The sequence below is a fragment of the Acipenser ruthenus genome, chromosome 51, assembly GCF_902713425.1.
Source record: "Acipenser ruthenus chromosome 51, fAciRut3.2 maternal haplotype, whole genome shotgun sequence".
Taxonomy (NCBI): Eukaryota; Metazoa; Chordata; class Actinopteri; order Acipenseriformes; family Acipenseridae; genus Acipenser; species Acipenser ruthenus.
Window position 1 is genome coordinate 1,326,091 of NC_081239.1, and position 23,312 is coordinate 1,349,402.

A 23,312-nucleotide genomic window follows, 5' to 3' on the forward strand; every position below is an offset into this window, starting at 1 on the left:
ACCAGACCTCTCTGTGCTTTACAATGCTTGCCTATGCTTTCACTATGCTTTTACTATGGGAAACTTATTAAGGGAATAGTTACACAGTTAGACAAGCTTCTAAGAACTCTATTGTGGTCACAGGGGCGTGCTGAAGTCACCAGGATGTGACCGAGAATCATACACAAATCTAAAAAACAAAATACATTAGTTAAGCTAACTGACACTTCATAGCCGTAGCAATCTGCTCTCTAAGAACAGCAGGGCTGAAACGACAGAAGCTTCCTGGCTTTATTTAAATGATCAGGAGCCAGGAGCGTGGTGTCAAACACACTGTTACTTCCTCCTAGCTGTGTGCAGAACTCCTATTAATAAACCGATCGATTTCAGTGTACTGAGCACGGCTACATTTACCAGGGGGGTGATGGTTTAAACTTCGAGCTCCTGGCCCTTTCAATAATATAGCTGTGAACCCCCAGTACTGGATGCAGGGCTGATTTGATTACCAAGCCCTGTAAAGGGGAAGTCTCTGCAGGGTAATGGATCATGTTTCACATCCTTGTTAGCCTGGATGCAGTGTAAGAACTGTCAGATCTTTGGTAGATCTTCCTTTCCTAGGTCAAACGGTTTTGTAAGCATGACTGATTCCCTTTCGCTTGTCCCTCTACAGTAAAAGACATGCCTTGAATCGAATATCCACCAAGACCAGTGGGGGAGGGGGAGGGGGAGGGGGGAGGGGAGGGGAGGGGAGGGGGGGGTTTGCTTGCTTGACTTGGTTTCTTATGAATGTTCGCATTCACAGTGAATAGAAGTAAGCTGCTTTTCTAGGGAATCAGCTTTTTGCACCCCGTTTGTATTTCTTTCAGTAAGCAGCTATTTATAGAATAGCAAGTTTACTGCACTGTGTTTATTTTTCTTTCCACACCACTGAAGAATGGCTTTTGTCCGAAACATCCTGAAATCAATTATTTTTTAATCATTGAAACCTTTGTATGCATCCAAAAAATAAATAGTGTTAACGTTTTTCACATTATATATTATATACACACACACACACAATGCGTGTGTGGGACCCTGAGCAAGTCGCTTAACCTCCTTGTGCTCCGTCCTTCGGATGAGACGTAAAACAAACGAGGTCCTGTTGGAAGTGACTCTGCAGCAGCAGCAGCAGTTGTTGATGATGATGCAGAGTTCACCCCCTAGCCAAAGTTGCTTTGGATACAAGCATCCGCTAAATGACCAATTAATAATAATAATAATAATAATAATAATAATAATAATAATAGCGCGGCTGTGACTCCGCTGTTCGCTTCCTACCCAGCGGTGAGCTGATCTTCTCCCCGTTCTTGCTCTTCAGCTTGTGCTTCTTGAATGTGCCCTTGCGCTTCTTCACGTTGGGCTTCTCCTGGTTCATCTGCAGGATGAGGAGGCTCAGCTCCCTCTCGAACACGTCCAGCTCCCACTGCGCCAGCTCCTCCTCCCTCTGCCTCAGGAACTCCTCGTGGGACTTCTGCTCCAGAGCCGCTTGCTTCAGCTCCTCCTCGCGACACAGCAGCTCCTGGGGACGGAGAGAGAGAGGAGGCGTTACCACCCCCAGCGTGTCCGTCTTAGACCATACGGCAGATCGAATCGAATGTACGATTGATTCCCCCTTCGCTAGCCCCCGCTGGTCCATATATTTATCGTGATATGTATCGCATCGTGACCCGCCCTGGGATGGGAATAAGACTCCTATTGCGTAGCAGTTTCATCCATTCCGGGTTTTAACCCTTCAAGGTACAAGGGACACGTGTGTCCCACAAATAAAAATGAGGCTAGCTGTCTCATTTTTGCAGTGAGGTGCACGAAACAGGGTTTAAAATGTACTGACAGGTTGGATCCAAATGATCAGTTTCCTCCTCGTGATGCTCGAGTCGCTCTCAAAATGTATTTTAAGAAAAAATCGTATGAAAAATGGTTTGATTCCTGTGTACCTTAAGGGGTTAATACAAGCTTGATTAGCCACAGTGTAGAGGGAACAAGCTCAGATGTGTTTTTTAAACTCATAGTAAAACCTGGAAAGGATGCAATGGGAGTCTTATTTCCATTCCTGCTGCGTATCGTGAGCTGCATTATGATGTTAGTGTATCCTTACAAGCCTGCGGTCCCTATAGATAAAAAGGCTAAACCAGTGGTACTCAACTCTGGATCTTGAGATCCAGTCCAGTTAAATCCAGTCCAGGTTTTTACTCCAAGCTGGTTCCAAAATCGTTCATTGAACCTGCAGGGAGAGGCAATGAACTCGTTCAGGACCTGCCTGGAAATGAAGACCAGGACTGGATCTCGAGGGCCAGGGTTGAGTACCTCTGGGCTCAGCGTACCTTCTCTTTGGCCCGCAGATCGTCGAACATGCTCTGGATCTCCAGCTTCCAGTCGTCCTGCAGGGAGTGGAAGGAGTCCTGGGGCATCTCCTCCCGCACCTGCTCCTCCAGCGCTATCAGCTGGGCCAGGATGGAGGCAAAGCTGGGCCGCCGGTGAGGGTCCTGGTCCCAACACTCTGGCAAACACAGAGAACAGAGAACGGCCAGCGCGTCAGTGACACACACACACACACACACACACACACACAGGGCTGACACTGCTGCTGCACCCAGTCCTGGGGTTCAGAGCTCCCCTCAATGAAGTCTAGTATTATTATTAATATTGAAATGATCAGGAGCCAGGAGTTTGAGCAGGGTTAGAAACTCACACTAGCCCTGCTGCTGCTGCACCACCCAGTCCTGGGGATCAGACTTGCATTAGCTGCATCCTCAGCTAATGCACTATCCTTGCACTGCTAATATGTCATAGTAGATATTATTATTATTATTTATTTCTTAGCAGACGCCCTTATTCAGGGCGACTTACAATTGTTACAAGATATCACATTATACATTATTTCACATTATACAGATATCACATTATTTTTACATACAATTACCCATATATACAGTTGGGTTTTTACTGGAGCAATCTAGGTAAAGTACCTTGCTCAAGGGTACAACAGCAGTGTCCCCCACTGGGGATTGAACCCACAACCCTCCGGTCAAGAGTCCGGAGCCCTAACCACTACTCCACACTGCTGCCCTATAATGCCCAGATACTAGATATAACTTGTTGTAATCCTAACTTGTTGCATCCTAGTTCATATTGTATTTTAGCAGCATTGTTTGCAATTACTGTAAACTATACTGTGTTTAAATACGAAGCTTGCATTGTAACCCTGTACTGCCCTGTAACACCTGTAAGTCACCTTGGATAAAGGCATCTGGCAAATAAATACATACTAATAATAATAATAATACCATATCGTCACAGCTGTACTCTCACCTGCCATAAGCTGTGCAAAGGGCTCCGGGCAGGTGGAGGGGATGGGAAGGGTCAGTTTGTTGACCGCGACTCCATAGGCTACAGCGAGGCCATCAATCCCCCTGTAGGGCACCTCGCCGGTCAGCAGCTCCCACAGCAGCACCCCGTAACTGGAAAAGACGGCAGAAGCAGGAAGGGAAATAAAACTCCAGCTGCATAGCAGTTTCACCCATTCCAGGTTTTACTGCAAGCTTGATTAGCCACAGTGTATCTAGGTAACAAGCTCAGGTGTGTCTTATTAAACTCATAGTGAAACCAGTAATGGATCAAACTGCTATGCAACACAGGGATAGAAATAAGACTCCTGTTGCATAGCAGTTTCACCCATTCCAGGTTTTACTGCAAGCTTGATTAGCCCCAGTTTATCTAGGTAACAAGCTCATGTGTGTCCTATTAATAGTAAAACCAGTATTAGATCATACTGCTATACAACGGGAGTCGTATTTCCATCCCTGAAGAAACACAGTCAGTATTGCTGTTAGTAATGCTGCACCTTGATTTTGGATCTGAGCTGACTATACCACCACAGGTTTTGATGACCCTTGTAAAAGCATCGCACAGAGTAATAAAGCAGCGTGAAATATAGTGAAGCACTGTAACGGCATGGTAAAGCATTTACCAAAAAAAACAAAAGAACAGGGTAAACTATGATAAACAAGTATAACCACTGCACCATCACTCTGCAAATGTGATATTTCATGTAATTTATTTTACATTTTACACACTATACATTTATATTTACAACCTGGATTTTGAATTTTGGCATGGGTTCAGCAACATGCCCCAGATACTAGATAGACAGACAGACAGACAGACAGACAGATAGACAGACAGATAGAGATAGATACAGACAGACAGACAGACAGATAGAGATAGATACAGACAGACAGAGATAGATACAGACAGACAGACAGACAGATAGAGATAGATACAGACAGACAGAGATAGATACAGACAGACAGACAGACAGATAGAGATAGATACAGACAGACAGACAGACAGACAGACAGACAGAGATAGATACAGACAGACAGACAGACAGACAGATAGAGATAGATACAGATAGATAGATACAGACAGACAGATAGGGATAGATACAGACAGACAGATAGGGATAGATACAGACAGACAGACAGACAGATAGAGATAGATACAGACAGACAGACAGACAGATAGAGATAGATACAGACAGACAGACAGACAGATAGAGATAGATACAGACAGACAGACAGACAGACAGATAGATAGATACATACAGATAGATGTAGAGATAGACACAGATAGACAGACAGACATAGAGATATAGACAGACAGATAGATAGATAGACAGAGATAGACAGATAGACAGACAGACAGATATAGATACAGATAGACAAAGACAGACAGATAGAGATAGATACAGACAAACAGACAGACAGATAGATAGATAGCTAGATAGACAGATATAGATAGATATAGATAGATAGATAGATACAGATAGATAGACACAGACAGACAGACAGACAAATAGATACAGACACACAGACAAATAGACAGAGAGATAGATAGATAGATAGATAGATAGATAGATAGATAGATAGAGACAGAGAGAGACAGACAGGCAGACAGAGCTACGGACCTCAGCTAAACAACAGGTGTTGAGATTCTCTATGTTATTACTCATAGTACAAGGGAGCCCAGCCGGAGCTGGATGGAGGCTTGCTGGTCCAGTGGTTAAAGAAAAGGGCTTGATGCCAGGAGATTCCTGGTTCAAATCCCGGCTCAGCCACTGACTCCCTGTGTGTGCCCCCGAGCAAGTCACTGAACCTCCTTGTGATCTTGTTCTGACCGCTCACCTCCAGACGTCGCTGCCCTTGGAGAAGGTGGAGGACTTGATGACCTCAGGAGCCATCCAGGCGTAGGTGCCCGCCGTGCTCATCTTGGTGGTCTTGTGCCACTCCCGCGCCAGCCCGAAATCCGTGATCTTCAGGGTCTTCCCCTCCATGTCCTCGTTCTCAACGCGCTGGGCCAGCAGGACTGCGGGACAAGGGGGACATTTAGGAATTAATTTAGAGCCTGCGATAGGTGAAAGGACAAAGGGTGTGGTGGACAATGAAGCTACCCATCCATTGTATTTCAGTAATACTGAATATCCACCACAATCTACATTGTATAATATACCAAGGGATACTGTAGTAGATAGACTTTAATAATGACCTTGACTGAAGGTATGTCTGAAATCCAGGGCTAGGTGCTAGAGTTTCAAGCCATGCATACATAAAAAAGAACAAACACTGTAATTCCTGTCTAGTGCTGCAAAACAGGTCTCTTGAGAGGAGGAATCTACAGCACTCTCGCCTCCCCACCCCACCCCCCCCCCCCTCTCCGCTAGCGAAGTAGGAGGACAAAGCTAGATGTTTCGAATTCCGGCCCTCGGGCTACAGAAGACAGTGGAGAGAGTTACTGCTCTGCCCTGGAGCAAGGAACACAGAAACAGAGAGATCAAGCGCTTTCTTTACCACCTTTTCCACACCTGATCATCTTCCGTTAACAGACCATCCACAGGTCACACATAGTTCTCATAAGGCAATGTTAAAATATACAATTTATTTTTACATTGATATTATTATGTACGTATGCATTGTATTGTTCCGCAGTTCCTTTTTTATGCAGTGCTGAAAGTTTCTAAAGATAAAACACGCTTGTGAACTTCTGGTCTCATATTCACTGTCTTTAGCTATATGCTTTTGAAATTGGTTAGTTTTGGCTTGGGTCACAGAAGGCTGTTTGTCACAAGGTAACTGAGTATTTGTGAAGGATTGTGCAGGGTAAAACTTTTCACATCCACTGCAAGATGAATGATTCAAATGAAACTTCTGATTTGAGAATACAGAGAAGTAGTGAGCTTACTACAGCATTCTGTTGAAGCTTGAACACGTACCGCAGCTGGCAAATGATATCCGGGCTGTTGTGATAATCGTAAAGCAAGAGACACACAGTACATGTTGCTTGTAGCCTTGTTTCTACCCAAAGCACCAACAACTGCTCCTGTTCCCCTGCTGGTCAGATCAGTGTACTGCGCATTAGTGCTGCATGAACCAATTCACTGCACTGAAATCAGGATCTGTTATCATTAATAAAGGGCTGGGGTTAAAACAATGCATGGCAACTGCGATCTAATCCTGTTGCTGAATCACTGGGATCCTTTAAGACCCGACTTGACGAAATTCAGCTGCTAGGAACCAGATGAGCTCAGATGGGCCGAATGGCCTCCTCTCGTTGGACAATGTTATTTCTTATTTGCAAACTCTTACAAGGATGTTAATGAGGTTCGATACAATATAATTTCACGTGCTGTTGAGTTCCAGCTTGAAACTGCAAATGAAACCTTCCACAAGTGACTTGCGCTGCATTTACAGAAGTTTTGCATGGCCTGAGAGTCTGAACTCACTCAGCCGTGATGCAAATGGATCCAAAATGTATTGCAACAGGCAGAAAGGGGAGGAGGAACAGAAGGAAGCGGAATTGGGAGAGACGCTAAAGTAGGTGTGATTTTTTTTTATTCCGCAATGAAGTTTCTGTCAAACTAGCCTGGCAGGTTTTAAATGCATGGGAACCTGTTTGCAAAAAATAAAGTCACGCTAGAAATTTGGAATGCAGACCTTGAGAAATCTCTTCTAGCACATGGCTGTCATCCCCCTCCCTCTACTCTCCTAAAAAGTGCCCCTATCAGTGTACAGTTTGTGTGGGTGCAGCTCTGGGCAAAGGTTTCACATCACCCTTTAGAATGAACCAATTTTGCTTCATAAAGTCGAATGAAAGCTGCTGAATAATGTTGAATTACACAGCGCTGTGTAGGTTTCCACATACTTAAAGAAAAACTGACACATTCAAAAATGTGATATTTCAAAATCTAACATGAAATACTGTACCGCTATTATACTTATAAAGGTAGACCTTTTGCAATATCATTTTGTAGTTTCTTTGACTACTAGATACTGTAGGCAGAATTTATATATATATCTCCAGGGTGTCCCATACTTCAAGTCAGACATGCCAGGTATAATTGTTTACTTTGATTTTCTCTCTATTTCTCTTATGCCTTCAGCGAAGAGGAACGAATTCAGATCAGTTTGATTTTTGGTTCAGATAGTGTACGGGGCGGGGTGGCCTGATTTTAACAGAGAACATTCCTAATCGCCACGTCAGATTTATGGACACATCCTGAAATCTGGCCAAACTAGGGCTGCTACGATTCAATCAAAAATCGATTTTCCGATCGATTCCATTCCTCGTTGTACACAATCGATTCAATAATTACATTTTTGGAACGCACACCGTTTATAACATTATTTAAGTTTATCAACGAAAACGCACCAAACGCTGGTTTGCTGGTTCCATCCTACCAGTGAATCGGTTTGGAAAATGCTTTGCAAGTACGCCCCTCTGTCTGTAAATAAATTGTGCACATTGAAGAAAATTGACTGTGTATAGTTTGTGCTTCTTTGGAGTTTCAAAATGAACTGTTATCTAATGAATATTTAACAATATTCAACGACGTTAAAAAAATAAAACGATCAGTAATGTTAAGCATAAGAAAGTTTACAAACGAGGGGAGGCCATTCAGCCCATCTTGCTCGTTTGGCAGCAGTGTGGAGTAGTGGTTAGGGCTCTGGACTCTTGACCAGAGGGTTGTGGGTTCAATCCCCAGTGGGGGACACTGCTGTTGTACCCTTGAGCAAGGTACTTTACCTAGATTGCTCCAGTAAAAACCCAACTGTACAAATGGGTAATTGTATGTAAAAATAATGTGATATCTGTATAATGTGAAATAATGTATAATGTGATATCTTGTAACAATTGTAAGTCGCCCTGAATAAGGGCGTCTGCTAAGAAATAAATAATAATAATAATAATAATAGTAGCTTATTGACCCCTGAATCTCATCAAGCAGCTTCTTGAAGGATCCCAGGGTGTCAGCTTCAACAACATCACTGGGCAGCTGGTTCCAGACCCTCACAATTCTCTGTGTAAAAAAAAGTGCCTCCTATTTTCTGTTCTGAATGCCCCGTTACCTAATCTCCATTTGTGACCCCTGGTCCTTGTTTCTTTTTTCAGGTCGAAAAAGTCCCCTGGGTCGACATTGTCAATACCTTTTAGGTTTTTAAATCCTTGAATCAGATAGTCTTCTTTGTTCAAGACTGAATAGGTTCAATTCTTTTAGCCTGTCTGCATACGACATGCCTTTTAAACCCGGGATAATTCTGGTCGCTCTTCTTTGCACTCTTTCTAGAGCAGCAATATCCTTTTTGCAGCTAGGTGACCAGAACTGAACACAGTATTCTTTGGTGTAGCGATCAGCTTGACTTATAGCAGGTATGCATGTTGTGGGAAGTAAATCAATTTGTATTATTATGATGTTGTTTTAGGCAGGGATTTCCGCATTGTGTGTTTCACAGATAGTGAAGGTTAGGTGGTACAGTATTAACAAGATGCAATGCGTGATGCTGCAGCTGTCACTAAATAACATTTAAAAAAAAAAAAAAAAAAAAAAAGTTTTTCATAAACTTGTGTCTAGTTTATATAGATTACATTTCAAAGTACTGTAATCTGTTTGGAATAAATATTTTAGTAACACTCCTGTAGTATGTAAAACTAAACTTTTGTTTAGTTTTTTCTCTTGACGCTACCCAGGCGTAATTACACCTCACATTTAATTCTTGTGCGCACGTTTTTACTTAATTGCCCCGATATTAAAATAATCACATCTGGGGGAGAGGAACGGAGGGAAATGTATGTGTGGGCGGTACAATCATCAATATTTAATCGCACGATTATATTTTGTGTGCCCAATTAATCCATTACTATTTTGAAGAACCACTTAGAATTTTAGGATTGAGACATTAAAATAAACTATATGAACATAATCTTTTATTTAACATCACGCAATCAAATAAATTACAAAAAGATATTGGAAAAGTCTTTCAAACTTTTAGTTAAGTATAATGAAAACTACCAAGCGGTTAATTCAATATGTTAACGTAACATTATTCAGGTTTCATTTGACTTTATGAAGCAAAATGTGTTAATTCAATAAGGGGATGCAACGCTTTTGGCCATAGCTGTATATTTAGATGTACATATAAGAGATAGGTGTTTGGTGACTTTACCCCACAGAAGAACACTGTAATTGCAGAGCACAGGAATAGCAAGCGTTCACGGTGAATGACAGCACATGCACAACGATACGCAGGCTGCCAACCACAGCACTTTCTTCCCTATTGGTGGACTGTAGTTTTATTCAATGTGTGACGATCACTACAGGGTGGACTGTGGGGAGGGGAGAGAGGAGGAAGCTCCTAGTTCCATCTCCACTCCCTGTAGGCGATCGCAGCATTCCGAGTCTCCAAAGGAAAGAAGGGAATCATTGTCCTGGGAATGCCAAGCCGGAGACGGAAGACTGGCTGGCAATCGGGGAGAGAGTGGGGGGGGGGATGCAGTTTTAAAAAATGTTGGTCTAATTTAAACCCAAGCTATCATGCAATTCAAAAGCTAGGAAACACTTCTTTATAGGTTGATACATAACGTATACCACCTGGTAGGAGGGAGGCTTGCTTCATTTGAATGTTTGCATACTGATGTATATAAACTTGACCTTCTTTGATACTTGTGGATAACTGCAGCATGGTAATTACAGATGTAACATACCCAGAGGCAATTATAACAAGTATACGTGTCCCTGCTCTGCTTAAAGATCATTCCTGAGAAGCTGTTCAGCCCATCAGGGTTTGTCGTTTTTCTGGAACACGGTTTGCCTTCGGGTTACATTTGATCGTTTTTTTTTTCTTTAAAATTATCCCTCGTTTTAATTTGCATATAAAAACCAGTCCCTGTTCCAGTTTCAAATTGGGACCGCATACCTCCCGCTAGTCCCATCTGCAACTGGACGATACAAAAAAGGTCACAGGTCGACTAATTACATAGGACAGGGCGGAGGCTGGGCTCGAACCGGCGACCACGCACACCGCAAGTGATAGTCTAAACCACAACGTAAAACAACCAGGCTCATTTGCATCCGCGGTTTTAAAGCTTGTAACCTCAGGTCACCTCACCGACAAAGGACCGGACACGATGCATCATTTCCATTTGTAAATCGCTCTTTGGTAGCCAATCAAAAGTTCAGGATTTTACACAAGCCACCTTTAGGGTCCTTTACACTGGACTATAGATCGCATCCCCCAGTGTTGAAACACGCTCAAGACTAGATCAGCCTGGGGCTGGTTTGAGACACGCTTGAAGAGAAGCTCCTGTTGACACCACATGCGTAAAAAATCTCACACAGACACCATGTGACAAAACGAAACTGCACAGCACCGCTGGTTTGGGTTAAAGAATCGCTGCGGTCTGAACGAATTAAGGAGCGGTCGTTCGGATCAAGGTCCTGGCCCTGCGGGAGTTACCTGTCCAACTCGCACTTTGAGATTGGCAGATGATGGCCTCTCAGTTACTCCAGGAACTCGCCACAGAAATCAGGTTCTGACAATCAGACAAGGGTGTCGATCGGGGGGCTTACTCACCGTTCAGAGCGAATTAAGAAACAGCTGCTTGGGTTTGTGATGATCGCTGCTTTTCTTAAGACTGTGGAGAACAGCGATCCACGCAAACCCAAGCAGCTGTTTCTTAATTCACTCTGAATTGTGAATCAGCCCCGATCCACACCACCTGATTGTCAGCCCCTGGTTTCTAGGGACAGCTCCATCCTGATAATCGAGTGATGGGTTTGTGTAGCTTTATTACAGAGTGCTTAGTAGTGATGGACATTTCCTGACTGTGCTGAATGTGTGTGAGCTCTGCCCATCTCGCTCTCAGATGTCACACTGCAGCTCACATACAGCAGCCACCCTCTCATTAACAGTTTGAACAAAAGGACTCATAAATCAATGCTATTATCCTGTCCGGCTTTGGCTCGGGCTCAGAGAAGGCCAGTCCGGTGCCCAAACAAAGGGCCTCTTCACTGGTTGACCGCAGCCTGCCGGCCCCAGGCTTCCTGACAGGGGAGGGAGGTACAGGCCAGGACATCTGCCGAGGATCATGGGAGCCAGTGACACCCAGCCAATCCCGGCACAGGAAGCTACCTAAGGGGGAGGGGCTCCATTAATATTTTTTTTTATCGTCGTTTTATCTTTTATTTGCGTTTTGAGTTCAGGAGCTTTCCTTCTGTTCAAGTTGCTTGTCAGCGCTTATGCATTAAGAGACGCCCCACGCACAACAAGTTAAGCGATAGCCGATGGAAGTGCAAAATGGTTAAGATTTATGGAATATTGTGTTAGCTGCCCTTACTGTAATGCTCTGGAGTAGAAGATAAGCCTATCAGAAATCAGGGTTGAAAATACTCCTATTGCACAGCAGTTTCACCCATTCCAGGTTTTGTTACGAACCTGATTAGTCGCATTGTGTATAGGCAACATTAAACTCATAGTGAAACCAGGAATGGATCAGACCGCTATGCAACGGGAGTCTTATTTCTATTGTGCATTACCCAAATAGAAATAGATGATATGATAATGAGATCTTCATTTTTATATAGCGCCTTTCATAGTGGACCACCATCACAAAGCACTTTACAGAGGTAGGCTGTGAACTGTGCATTATATGCAGAGTCACTTGCAATAGGACATTGATTTAACATCTCATCCGCAGGATGGAGCACAAGGAGGTGAAGTGACTTGCTCAGGGTCACACACAGCGAGTCAGTCAGTGGCAGAGTTGGGATTTGAACCAGTGACCTTCTGGTTACAAGCCCTGGACTTTAACCACCGGACCACCCTGCCTGCCTAACAGATAACCTTCAATTACCATAAAATCGTACAGATCCAGAGTCTAACACCCATAGGACCGGGTAAGCAGCTCAAGCAATCAACGAGGAAGCTTTAGTTTTACACTCTAAACACCTCAAATGTAAAGATCTGTCATTGTCAAATGATATCGCAGAATAACAACCTCTGTGGGTATTTTTCAAAACATCACGGGACACTCCGCCTTTAATAAAAGCGACAGGGACAAAATGCTAGGGAGTCGCCCCAGGGCTGCACAGCAATACCTGTACAGTGGTAACGCAGCACAGCACCACAGATCATATTCAGTTTCGCAACCTCACTGCGCCAGTATTGGGAAGCCATGCGGAGGCAGTACTTCCTCTTGAATTTCCCCTGCTGTCTCTGAATCAGCATTGTGCTCCAGGTTCACACAGGATACAGCATGGAGTCCATCTGGCAGCTAACAAGCAACCTGGCTCCTAATCAGGTTAGTCATTAGGGGCTGGTGAGTTAGCTGTGTAGAGGAGGTCAGCAACACACACACACACACACACACACACACACACACACACACACACACACACACACACACACACACACACACACACCATTGCCACGAATGCAAATTACCAATTAGAGCCTTCAAGAGGCCGATGTCCACGACGTATAACAGAATCGGAATTTTTTGGAGGAGGGATTTTCCTGGTCAATGCAAAAATGGTAACGGAACATGCAGGCGGACATGCAGGGCAGCAGTGTGGAGTAGTGGATAGGGCGCTGGACTCTTGACCGGAGGGTCGTGGGTTCAATCCCAGGTTGTGGACACTGCTGCTGTACCCTTGAGCAAGGTACTTTACCTAGATTGCTCCAGTAAAAACCCAACTGTATAAATGGGGAATAGTATGTAAAAATAATGTGATATCTTGGAACAATTGTAAGTCGCCCTGGATAAGGGCGTCTGCTAAGAAATAAATAATAATAATAATAATGAACAGACAGACAGACCCCCAAGCAGTGCCAAAAACGAGTGGCATGACAGCGGGCATGCTCCTGCACCTCCCTTAGGGTTAGGGTTACGGGTGGTTTGCTATGATGTGCCCTCAATCTGCGAGCGACATCTTTCCTTCTCAATTCCTGCTCTACACCCTGTCTGCAATAAAGGTTTTAAATGACAGAATACAAAGAAAGCACAGTTAAAAATATATACTGTTTCCTAAAATTAGCTGGAGGAATGAGGTCCCCCTGTATCATTTTCGATGCGCTGTGTGGGCCCATTGTGTGCTGTTCAGGTTGTTTGCATTTCTGTCTTTTGCTTGTGAGAGTCTGTCTGTCTGTGGACTTGCTGCAGCTTGCCCTTGGACTGCGATGTTTGTGAGTTTGATCATGTTTACATCCTCCCACCACAAAAAAAAAAGACATTAAAAAATTAAAGCAGTCGAACAAACTCCTGGCTCCTGATCATTTCAATATTAATAATAATAATGCTAGACTTCATTGAGGGGAGCTCTGAACCCCAGGACTGGGTGCAGCAGCAGCAGCAGCAGCAGGGCTAGTGTGAGTTTCTAACCCTGCTCAAACTCCTGGCTCCTGATCATTTCAATATTAATAATAATAATACTAGACTTCATTGAGGGGAGCTCTGAACCCCAGGACTGGGTGCAGCAGCAGCAGCAGCAGCAGGGCTAGTGTGAGTTTCTAACCCTGCTCAAACTCCTGGCTCCTGATCATTTCAATATTAATAATAATAATACTAGACTTCATTGAGGGGAGCTCTGAACCCCAGGACTGGGTGCAGCAGTAGCAGGGCTAGTGTGAGTTTCTAACCCTGCTCAAACTCCTGGCTCCTGATCATTTCAATAATAATAATAGTAGACTTCATTGAGGGGCGCTCTGGACCCCAGGACTGGGTGCAGCAGCAGCAGCAGGGCTAGTGTGAGTTTGTAACCCTGCTCAAAATCCTGGCTCCTGATCATTTCAATATTAATAATAATAATACTAGACTTCTTGAGGGGAGCTCTGAACCCCAGGACTGGGTGCAGCAGCAGCAGCAGGGCTAGTGTGAGTTTCTAACCCTGACAAAAAGGAACAAAACCGGTTTCAGAACATTAGGTTGGGCAAGTAGCCTATAGAACCACCTTTTTGTGTATTATTAGAACGCCACCAGCATCAAAATAAACTGTACAGTTTACAAATACAAATCATTCACGTGTTGAACAGCACTTACTGTTGTTAGATTTTAGGTCCCGGTGAATGACCGGCACGATCGCTTCGCTGTGGAGGTACTGCATCCCTCTGGCAAGCTGCACTGCCCAGTTGACCAGGATGTGGGGCGGGATGCGACGCCCGGCGAGCGCCCGGCTCAGCGCCCCCCCCGAAGCGTATTCCATTATAAGGCACAGGTTGGGCTGCTGTAAACAGACCCCCTTCAAGGCGATGATATTCGGGTGGGTGAACATGGCGAACAGCCGGGCTTCCTGCCTCACGTTTTGCGCCGTCACGCTGATGTCTTCGTCCGGGTCCTGGCGGGCGGCTTTGACTGCGACGAATCCGCCCCGCCAGGTCCCGCGGTAGACCTTCCCGAACCCGCCGACCCCGATCACCTCCTCCAGGCTCAGCTCCCGAAAGTCCACCTCCTCCGGTTCCAGCTCCGCGACCACCGCCGTGGTCTGGAGCTTGGCGTAGTCGCCCCGTTTCAGAGAGACGTAGTTGGAAGGGAAGATGCCCAGTTTGTTGTTGATTTTGCCCGCCCACCAGCCGTCGTCTCCCGATATCTCCGAGTCCCGGGAAAGCACCTCCACCAGGTCTCCTTTCCGCAGGGTGAGCTCGTCTTTACCGGCGGCTTCGTAGTCAAAGAGAGCGGTCCAGACGGGGTTAGTGTAGGCGCCTTTCTCCGCCGGCTCCAGGCCTTTCCAACCGGACAGTGGGCCGCGGGTGAAAATATTTTTTAGCGGCTCCATTTTTTTAAAATTATTTATTTACTGTAATTGTTAACTTCAGCAGGTTTTAAAACCACCAAGTTGCATTTGCAACTTTTTTCTCCCTCTCGTCTTTCCCAGATCATTAGGAAATATTTCAATATGTTTTGAATTCCCCCACACAAAAAAAAAATAGATTCAATAATAATAAAAAAAATTAGCCTAGTCCAAATAAAAAGATTAGGAATCCGTTTTAGTTGACAAGCACCAAAAAAGGTTGAATTTATGAATGCAAATATTATTCAAGACAATTTGTATAGCCTAGCTCCAATAGAATTCACTAAACCAGTCCCCCAAACCATCTCCTCAAACAGTCCTGGCTTTGTCAAATTCAGGTTCAAAATAGAATCAAACTAATTAAAAAAAAAGTTTTAATACATAAATAAAAAATATATAGCAATAATTTAATACTCTTATACAAATTAAACACCTCTTTCTCAGTAGCTAGCAGTATTTTTTGTTACTGTGTTACAGTAGCCAGAATGCACATTGTTCGTTTTGAGATAAAATTATATTTAAGAAGAATGCCGGTGGCTGTGTGGCAGTTTTGTAACTCTGTTTGTCATGCGAGTCCGATGTTTTTTTTAGCAGCCCCACATTGAAAACAGGAAGCGCAACGGGAGAGCGAAGAAAGAACCAAGAGAAATATAAAATTTTACAAAATTCAGAATGGGTCCGACCGCGTCCGTCCGTAACTTTACTAAACAGCGGGTGATAATATTCCGCAAAAAACTGAAGTATCGCTTGGGTCGTCGCTGCGAATCTTTTTATCATTTTCCGCCGTTTCCACGTCCATTGTTGGGTTTTTATGTATTTATTTATTTTTAAAAAAAGTCGTGATGTTGGTGCTTTGTTAAAAAAAAAATGTGTTAAAAAGTGATACAGCAATTAAAACAAAACAAAACAAAACGAAACAAAAAAACAAGTTTTCCTTCCCGATGAAACCCGACAGGAAACGCACGCACAGTGTCACTGAACAACACAAAAATAAAATCGTCCCCCTTTTTTCTTTTCTTCTAGTCCTCCTTGTGTAGCAAACTTCGTTTTCGAGTCTCGGTATTTAGTCTTCCATTCCTTATTCCAAGCGTGTGTTTATTTATCTCTATAATTATTTTCTCCTATACACTTTCGTGGCTGTATCCTCTTCCCCTTCAGTCTCTCGCGTCTGCCTCTGCCAGAGGGTGTGGTTTAAGTTAAAGTTTTTTTCGTCTCCTCCCCAGCACAGGAAAATAACCAGATGATCCAAACACAACAGCGGCTCGCTTTAAATTTCTCTCAGCGTGTTAATTCAGCTTACATCACTTCTGTTCTCTCCTAGGAAAAAGAAGTCCGGAACTCTCCCATTTTTAAAATGCCATTGTTCTTCTGATTCTATTTTGTGCCACAATAACATTTTTTAAACAATTGGCTTGTCTGACTAAAAAAACGGGGGGGAGGGACGGAGGGAGGGGGGCGTGTGGAGAAACGTGTATCTTTTGCACGCCCGTTTATTTGTTTGCGAATTGCTATTTTTTACCAGCCACAGTGTACAGTGCCTGCTTTACCAATATCATTTTTTATCGCCTCCAAAAAACCTATTCAATAACAAAAAAAAGCTTCCACAACGTGTTCTAAATACGTTGCATTGCCACTGTTGAAATCAATGAAACACAGGGTAGAGCAAATTCCATTGAACCGTATTGTCCATTCTAGCATCAGCTTTGATACTGTGAGGGTACGGTGCAGCAGTTTGGGGTGGGTCCTAATACTTGGTGCACACAGGAAATAAATCTATAATGTGGTACCCTGCCCTACAAAAATATCAACATATACCGTTTCCTGATTGGTCCACTGCTCCTACAGTATTTTGTTCATTCAGTTACGTTGATGGTGAATTCTCCTTTATTTTATGTGTAGTTCAGTTAGTCAAATAAAGGGGGGTTACTGTACGCTGATGATGGCACTATCCGAAACGTTTGTCTTCTTGGCTTAAGCTGAGGGGAACACGAAGCCACTTTTTCAGGGACAGCGGCTTGAAACCTGGGTTCCAGGAGACCTTGTCTGAGGAGGTCGCCCTGCCTGGTGTGCCGGGCAGTGGCCTGAAACCCAAGTCCCCAAGACACAAAACGGCTTCGTGTTCCCTCGGCTTTTGATTCTTGTAGTATTTCAGTAGACCTATCAGGTCACTTGTAGAGCACACAGCTTTTTTAAGGAAGCGGCGTGCTTCCTCTGGCCCGCTACTGATAACATCCGTCTCCTCCAGCCTGTTGCGGATATGCCCTCCTCAGATAAGAGGAGGCTCCTCGGCCACTCCCCCAGACCCCCCTCCGGCTGAAGCAGAGGACTCTCGCTGACTCACCGTTTTTTTTCCAGGAAGGACGCGATTGTGTTTTTCTTTATTTGTTTTCTTTCTTTCTTTCTTGTTTTTTTTTTTTGCAGGCCCTATAACCGTTTTTGTTTTGCAGCCCTATAACCGGAATGGGGAGGCTGTCTTCTTTAAAGATGTAATACATAAACGACTGGGCAATGCCCTCTATTAGGTAAAAACTACATAAAACATATCAATATAATTATATACCCAGAGAAACGTGTGATTCTGTTGCTGGTCAACTATACAGGGTTTGTGGGCAAAAAGCGCGGGCTTATTTTGGTCACGTGGCCCTGTATTAGCCAATGGTAATTAAACTTTTTGTTTAAGGCTTAATTATTATTAATTTCTTAGCAGACGCCATTATCAAGGGCGACTTACAATTGTTACAAGTTATTACATTATTTTTACATACAATTCCCCATTTATACAATTGTTTTTTTACTGGAGCAATCTAGGTAAAGTACCTTGCTCAAGGGTACAGCAGCAGTGTCCCCCACCTGGGATTGAACCCACGACCCTCCGATCAAGAGTCCAGAGCCCTAACCACTACTCCACACTGCTTAATCAAATTAATGTGTCGCTGTTGTGACGTTTTGGTGTGTTGTGGAACTGATTTAAGATTTGAAGATAACCAATGGACTTTCTGCATGTTCTAACAGACACAAAAACATCTTATGTTATCCACGGAGTACATTTCAGATCAAACTCACAGTATGCTGTTCATAGTACCGATGTTAAAGACAGCTTGCTTAGTTTTTCAAACTTATTTTGCATTGGCAAGTATGGTATATGAACAGCGAATAGCTCACTGACCATTGTTAGTTTAAAAATGAACAGGACCCAAATAACTATCACTATTTAATCATATCCTGATGTAACTATCACTATTATCTGCTGTATTATTGAATTTTGGTTTGTCACACTTGTACTTTGCTTGAACAAAAGTTATTGTATTTCTTGCTCTTATTGTATTACTTGTATTGTAACACTTGAAATGTATTTGCTTACGATTGTAAGTCGCCCTGGATAAGGGCGTCTGCTAAGAAATAAATAATAATAACAGGCTATCCTTTGAGGGTGCAATTTTACAGACTTGTCTAAAACGTCCAGCTTTGTATGGGTTAAGACTCTAGTAAAACGGGTAAAAATAGTTTTTTTTTAGCCAATCATATCCAATCAGAATGTGGATTGACTTTTTCCCCCCACTAAACCAATGTCGAGGAGCGTGTGGGATTTTTTTTTATGTCGTTATCAAAATTGACCAATCAAATTCTACTTTGTTCGGACTGACAGTCCCGTCAGCCAATAGCGTAGCAGGATTGTGTCAGCCCCAGATTGAGGTCACATATCCACTTCGGTCTATTTTTTGCCTTTCCGCCAATCAGAGCGGGCAGTCGCGTAAATGACGGCTGTCGCAGCCAACGGAAAGGCAGGATTGGTTCCTCTTCCTCCGGCGGGGGCGTTTGCTACCTGTGTGAAGAGGCGAAATTCACAGGAGGAGTTAAGAGAGAGGAGGGGGGTGGATGAGACAGAGAGAAACTGGAATTTTAAGAGGAATTAAAACAAAACAATGTATTTAAAATATATGTAGATATTAACGAGACTTGTATATATTTTTAAAAAACCCCCACACGCCGACCCGGACCACAGAGTCGGACCCGCGATACTAAAGGGTGAAAACAAAACAAAAAAAACGAGCAGAAAATACTACTTACTCGTGTGGGGAAAGGAAAAAAAAGACTGAAGAAAACACTACGGAAGGAGGAGAAGAAGGAGGAAAGACAAGACGAATTGAAGCATGGGGTTTGGGGTTTGGATATTATATTTACACGCGCCCTCCCCAAATAATAATTATCAACATCTTAACCGCACCGTGACTTTTGCAGTGTCGCTAGGAAGCAGTTATGAAGCTGGATTATATGTGAAAATAGTTAGGCAATAATCAATTCTATCAAACATATAATTTCATTTTAAACGGGGACTCTGTGTTTTAATGGATGCACAGTAATGCACCGTGCCCGGCTATGGGGTATTATTTTAAAAAAAACTAAAATTTCTCTCAGTACTTGTCTGCGATTTTTTTTTATTTTTTTTTAAAATGCAAACCGGTGTAATTATCCAGCAGACCAAACTCGAACAAAATAGCAGACGAGGTATAATTGTAAACTAAAATTTATACAGGTAAAAAAAAAAAAAAATACGTTTGGCTTAAAATGAGGAATTGGGTCAAAATGGTCACGTCCATGTCATTGTTTATTAAGAGAGAGGCACATTTACACCGGGGTTAAAATAAATGTTATTTTTCAGTTCGAGTACGGATGTTTACAGTGTGTTTATTATTATTATTTTTTTAATTTAAAATATATATATATATATATATATATATATATATATATATATATATATATATATATATATATATACTGTTAAAATTAGTTATATATGCGCAGTAATCCAAAGTCATTAAAAAAAAAAAAAAACACGTTTATATTATTGCAATGTAACCAGCGGGGAGAATTGCAATTTCAGTGGAGTTTTATTTAAACGCATGTTGTTGATGTGCAGTTGGTATTTCCTGGTTTATTGTAGCAAAAACGAGTCAGGCATCTGGCTCTATTCTAGTAGAATTGATTCTTTGTTTACTAATAATCAGCTTTCTAAATTGTCAGTTTAAAAAAAATAAATAAATAGGGAACAGCGTGAGTTAGCTGACGCGCACAACAACACATAAATTGGTGGTTGCTTTTTACTTTTCTCTGCGTCTATCGCCAGCTTGACAAAAGCAGCGTTTTCTGGGGGAGTTCAGAATTTGTACACAACTTGAGGCAGCTTCATCAGGAGTTGATCCGACACCCCTGTTTATTGCACCGGGATTATAACCGGCCGCCTACACGCAATGGAGAACCCGACGTTGTAACGGCAGGGCCCAGTAGCCTCGTACCGGCGGAGGAGATCAGGTGTCGCGGGGCATCCCCGTCGACTTACCGAAGGGAAGGATGGGCTCCCAAGTGTTACAGATATTGAGGCAAGGGGTGTGGGCCTCCCTCACCGGGGGGTGGTTCGTTGACCCCCATCAAAGCACCTTCTCCAACTGCTTTCACCTCTACGTGTGGATATTTCTGCTGGCGTTTCCCTTTCTGCTGTACATGGTGAGTGAAAAACAGCGTTCATTGCTGTGCCTGCTGTTTTCAGTGTAGGTGTGCACTGATTCTGAACACGGTGCTGTCACTGTGTCGTCCTGTTATAGGGCTTGAAACGCACACCAGCCCAGTCCTGGGGTTCAAAACCCCGCAATGGAGTATTAATATTGAAATGATCAGGAGCCAGGAGTTTGAGCAGGGTTAGAAACTCACACTAGCCCTGCTGTTGCTGCTGCTGCTGCACCCAGTCCTGGGGTTCAGAACTCCCCTCAATGAAGTCTAGTATTATTATTATTATTAATATTGAAATGATCAGGAGCCAGGAGTTTGAGCAGGGTTAGAAACTCACACTAGCCCTGCTGCTGCTGCACCCAGTCCTGGGGTTCAGAGCGCCCCTCAATGAAGTCTAGTATTATTATTATTAATATTGAAATGATCAGGAGCCAGGAGTTTGAGCAGGGTTAGAAACTCACACTAGCCCTGCTGCTGCTGCACCCAGTCCTGGGGTTCAGAGCTCCCCTCAATGAAGTCTAGTATTATTATTATTAATATTGAAATGATCAGGAGCCAGGAGTTTGAGCAGGGTTAGAAACTCACACTAGCCCTGCTGCTGCTGCACCCAGTCCTGGGGTTTAGAACTCCCCTCAATGAAGTCTAGTATTATTATTATTATTATTATTATTATTATTATTATTATTACTATTGAAATGATCAGGAGCCAGGAGTTTGAGCAGGGTTAGAAACTCACACTAGCCCTGCTGCTGCTGCTGCACCCAGTCCTGGGGTTCAGAGCTCCCCTCAATGAAGTCTAGTATTATTATTATTAATATTGAAATGATCAGGAGTTTGAGCAGGGTTAGAAACTCACACTAGCCCTGCTGCTGCTGCTGCACCCAGTCCTGGGGTTCAGAGCTCCCCTCAATGAAGTCTAGTATTATTATTATTATTATTGAAATGATCAGGAGCCAGGAGTTTGAGCAGGGTTACAAACTCACACTAGCCCTGCTGCTGCTGCTGCTGCTGCACCCAGTCCTGGGGTTCAGAACTCCCCTCAATGAAGTCTAGTATTATTATTATTAATATTGAAATGATCAGGAGCCAGGAGTTTGAGCAGGGTTAGAAACTCACACTAGCCATGCTGCTGCTGCTGCTGCACCTAGGCCTGGGGTTCAGAACTCCCCTCAATGAAGTCTAGTATTATTATTATTAATATTGAAATGATCAGGAGCCAGGAGTTTGATCAAGGTTAGAAACTCTCTCACCCTGCTGCACAATCTCAAATCAATAATGCTACACAAGCTGGTTTATTTTGTTTAAGCTCCCTACAGAAATCAGGTGCTGACAATCCGTCTCGCACCCCAGCAGCTGCTGTTTTGTTCACTCGTTTCACTTGGGATGCTAAATCAGCCCGATCGACGCCAGTGACCCTCGCTTGATTGTCGGCACCTGATTTCTGTAGAGGGCTCCGTCCAAATAATCACATAATCGGTGCTCTACAAACCAGTGCTTTCCGTGATCGGAAAACAAAGAGCGGGCTGGTCGTATCATAGAAGGCTGTGTGGTCCAGTGGTTAAAGAAACAGCCCTGTAACCCGGAGGTCCCCGGTTCAAATCCCACCTCAGCCACTGACTCATTGTGTGACCCTGAGCAAGTCACTTCACCTCCTTGTGCTCCGTCTTACGGGTGAGACGTAGTTGTAAGTGACTCTGCAGCTGATGCATAGTTCACACACCCTAGTCTCTGTAAGTCGCCTTGGATAAAGGCGTCTGCTAAATAAACAAATAATAATAATGAACCATGCAGCAATTACCCAGTTATTGATCCGCTATGACTTTTATTTTGCGAGCCTCAGTTTCACACTGACCTATCGATCGACCGCTCGCCCTGGTGCCCTATAGTCTCACGCGTTTACATTTCTAGCACATGCTTTTTTTTTTTTTTGCTTCTTGCTTTTTAATAGTAATGTTTTCTCAGTGCATGTATTAGATTGTGTATAATAGCCACATGCAGGGACAGAAATAGGACTCCTATTGCATAGCAGTTTCACTATGATAATAATGTCTTTATTTTTATATAGCGCCTGTAAATGCTTGATGCCCATAAACCTTGCTAATATATGGAGTCTTGGTGGTCAAGTGGTTAAAGAAAAGGGCTTGTCGCCAGTTCAGTCCCGGCTCAGCCACTGACTCGCTGTGCGTGTGTGACCCTGAGCACACTTTTAACCTCCTTCGGATGAAACAAACAAGGTCCTATTGTAGTGACTCTGCAGCAGCAGCAGTTGTTGATGAAGCATAGTTCACCCCCCCAAGTCTCAAAGTCGCTTTGGATAAAAGTGTCTGCTAAATGACAAATTAATAAATAATATAGCACTGTCCCTGTGTCCCGTTCCCTCCTCTCTCGCAGGCTCTGCCCTCCAGTATCCTGGTCGCTGGGGTGTACTGTCTGGTGGTAGCTGCCTTCTTCACAGCGGTCAAGGTGGTGAATTTCCGGCTCCACGCCATGTTTGACCAGGGGGAGATCGTGGAGAAGAGGCAGGACGCGTCGACGAGAGGCGAGGACGGAGAGGGAGGAGCGCTGCACGACCGGAGCCAAACCAGGTGAGCCTATCAGATCAGCAGGGTTGGAAATGAGACCCCCGTCGTATAGCGGTGTGATCCATTCCTGGTTTTACTCTTGAGTATAATAA

General features: G+C 43.6%; 2 protein-coding genes across 3 annotated transcripts in view; one reads left to right on the top strand and one right to left on the bottom strand.

The window, feature by feature from the left end:
- LOC117967786 (mitogen-activated protein kinase kinase kinase 11-like) overlaps positions 1-16,510 on the bottom strand; it is a 23,874-nt gene extending 7,364 nt beyond the window's left edge. The window contains exons 1-5 of the mRNA XM_034915177.2: positions 14,386-16,510; positions 5,202-5,382; positions 3,328-3,476; positions 2,340-2,515; positions 1,297-1,537 (exon numbers count right to left, since the gene is read on the bottom strand). Coding sequence (XP_034771068.2) covers positions 1,297-1,537; positions 2,340-2,515; positions 3,328-3,476; positions 5,202-5,382; positions 14,386-15,118 — 1,480 coding nt within the window. The 5' untranslated portion in view covers positions 15,119-16,510. The remainder of the gene's footprint in view (positions 1-1,296; positions 1,538-2,339; positions 2,516-3,327; positions 3,477-5,201; positions 5,383-14,385) is intronic.
- Positions 16,511-19,885: 3,375 nt separating this feature from the next.
- The window catches only part of LOC117967863 (pecanex-like protein 3), a 29,279-nt gene continuing 25,852 nt past the window's right edge, over positions 19,886-23,312 (top strand). For both annotated transcript variants that reach the window (XM_059016018.1, XM_059016019.1), the window contains exons 1-2: positions 19,886-20,635; positions 23,030-23,223. In XM_059016018.1, the coding sequence (XP_058872001.1) occupies positions 20,483-20,635; positions 23,030-23,223 (347 nt within the window). In that variant the 5' untranslated portion in view covers positions 19,886-20,482. The remainder of the gene's footprint in view (positions 20,636-23,029; positions 23,224-23,312) is intronic.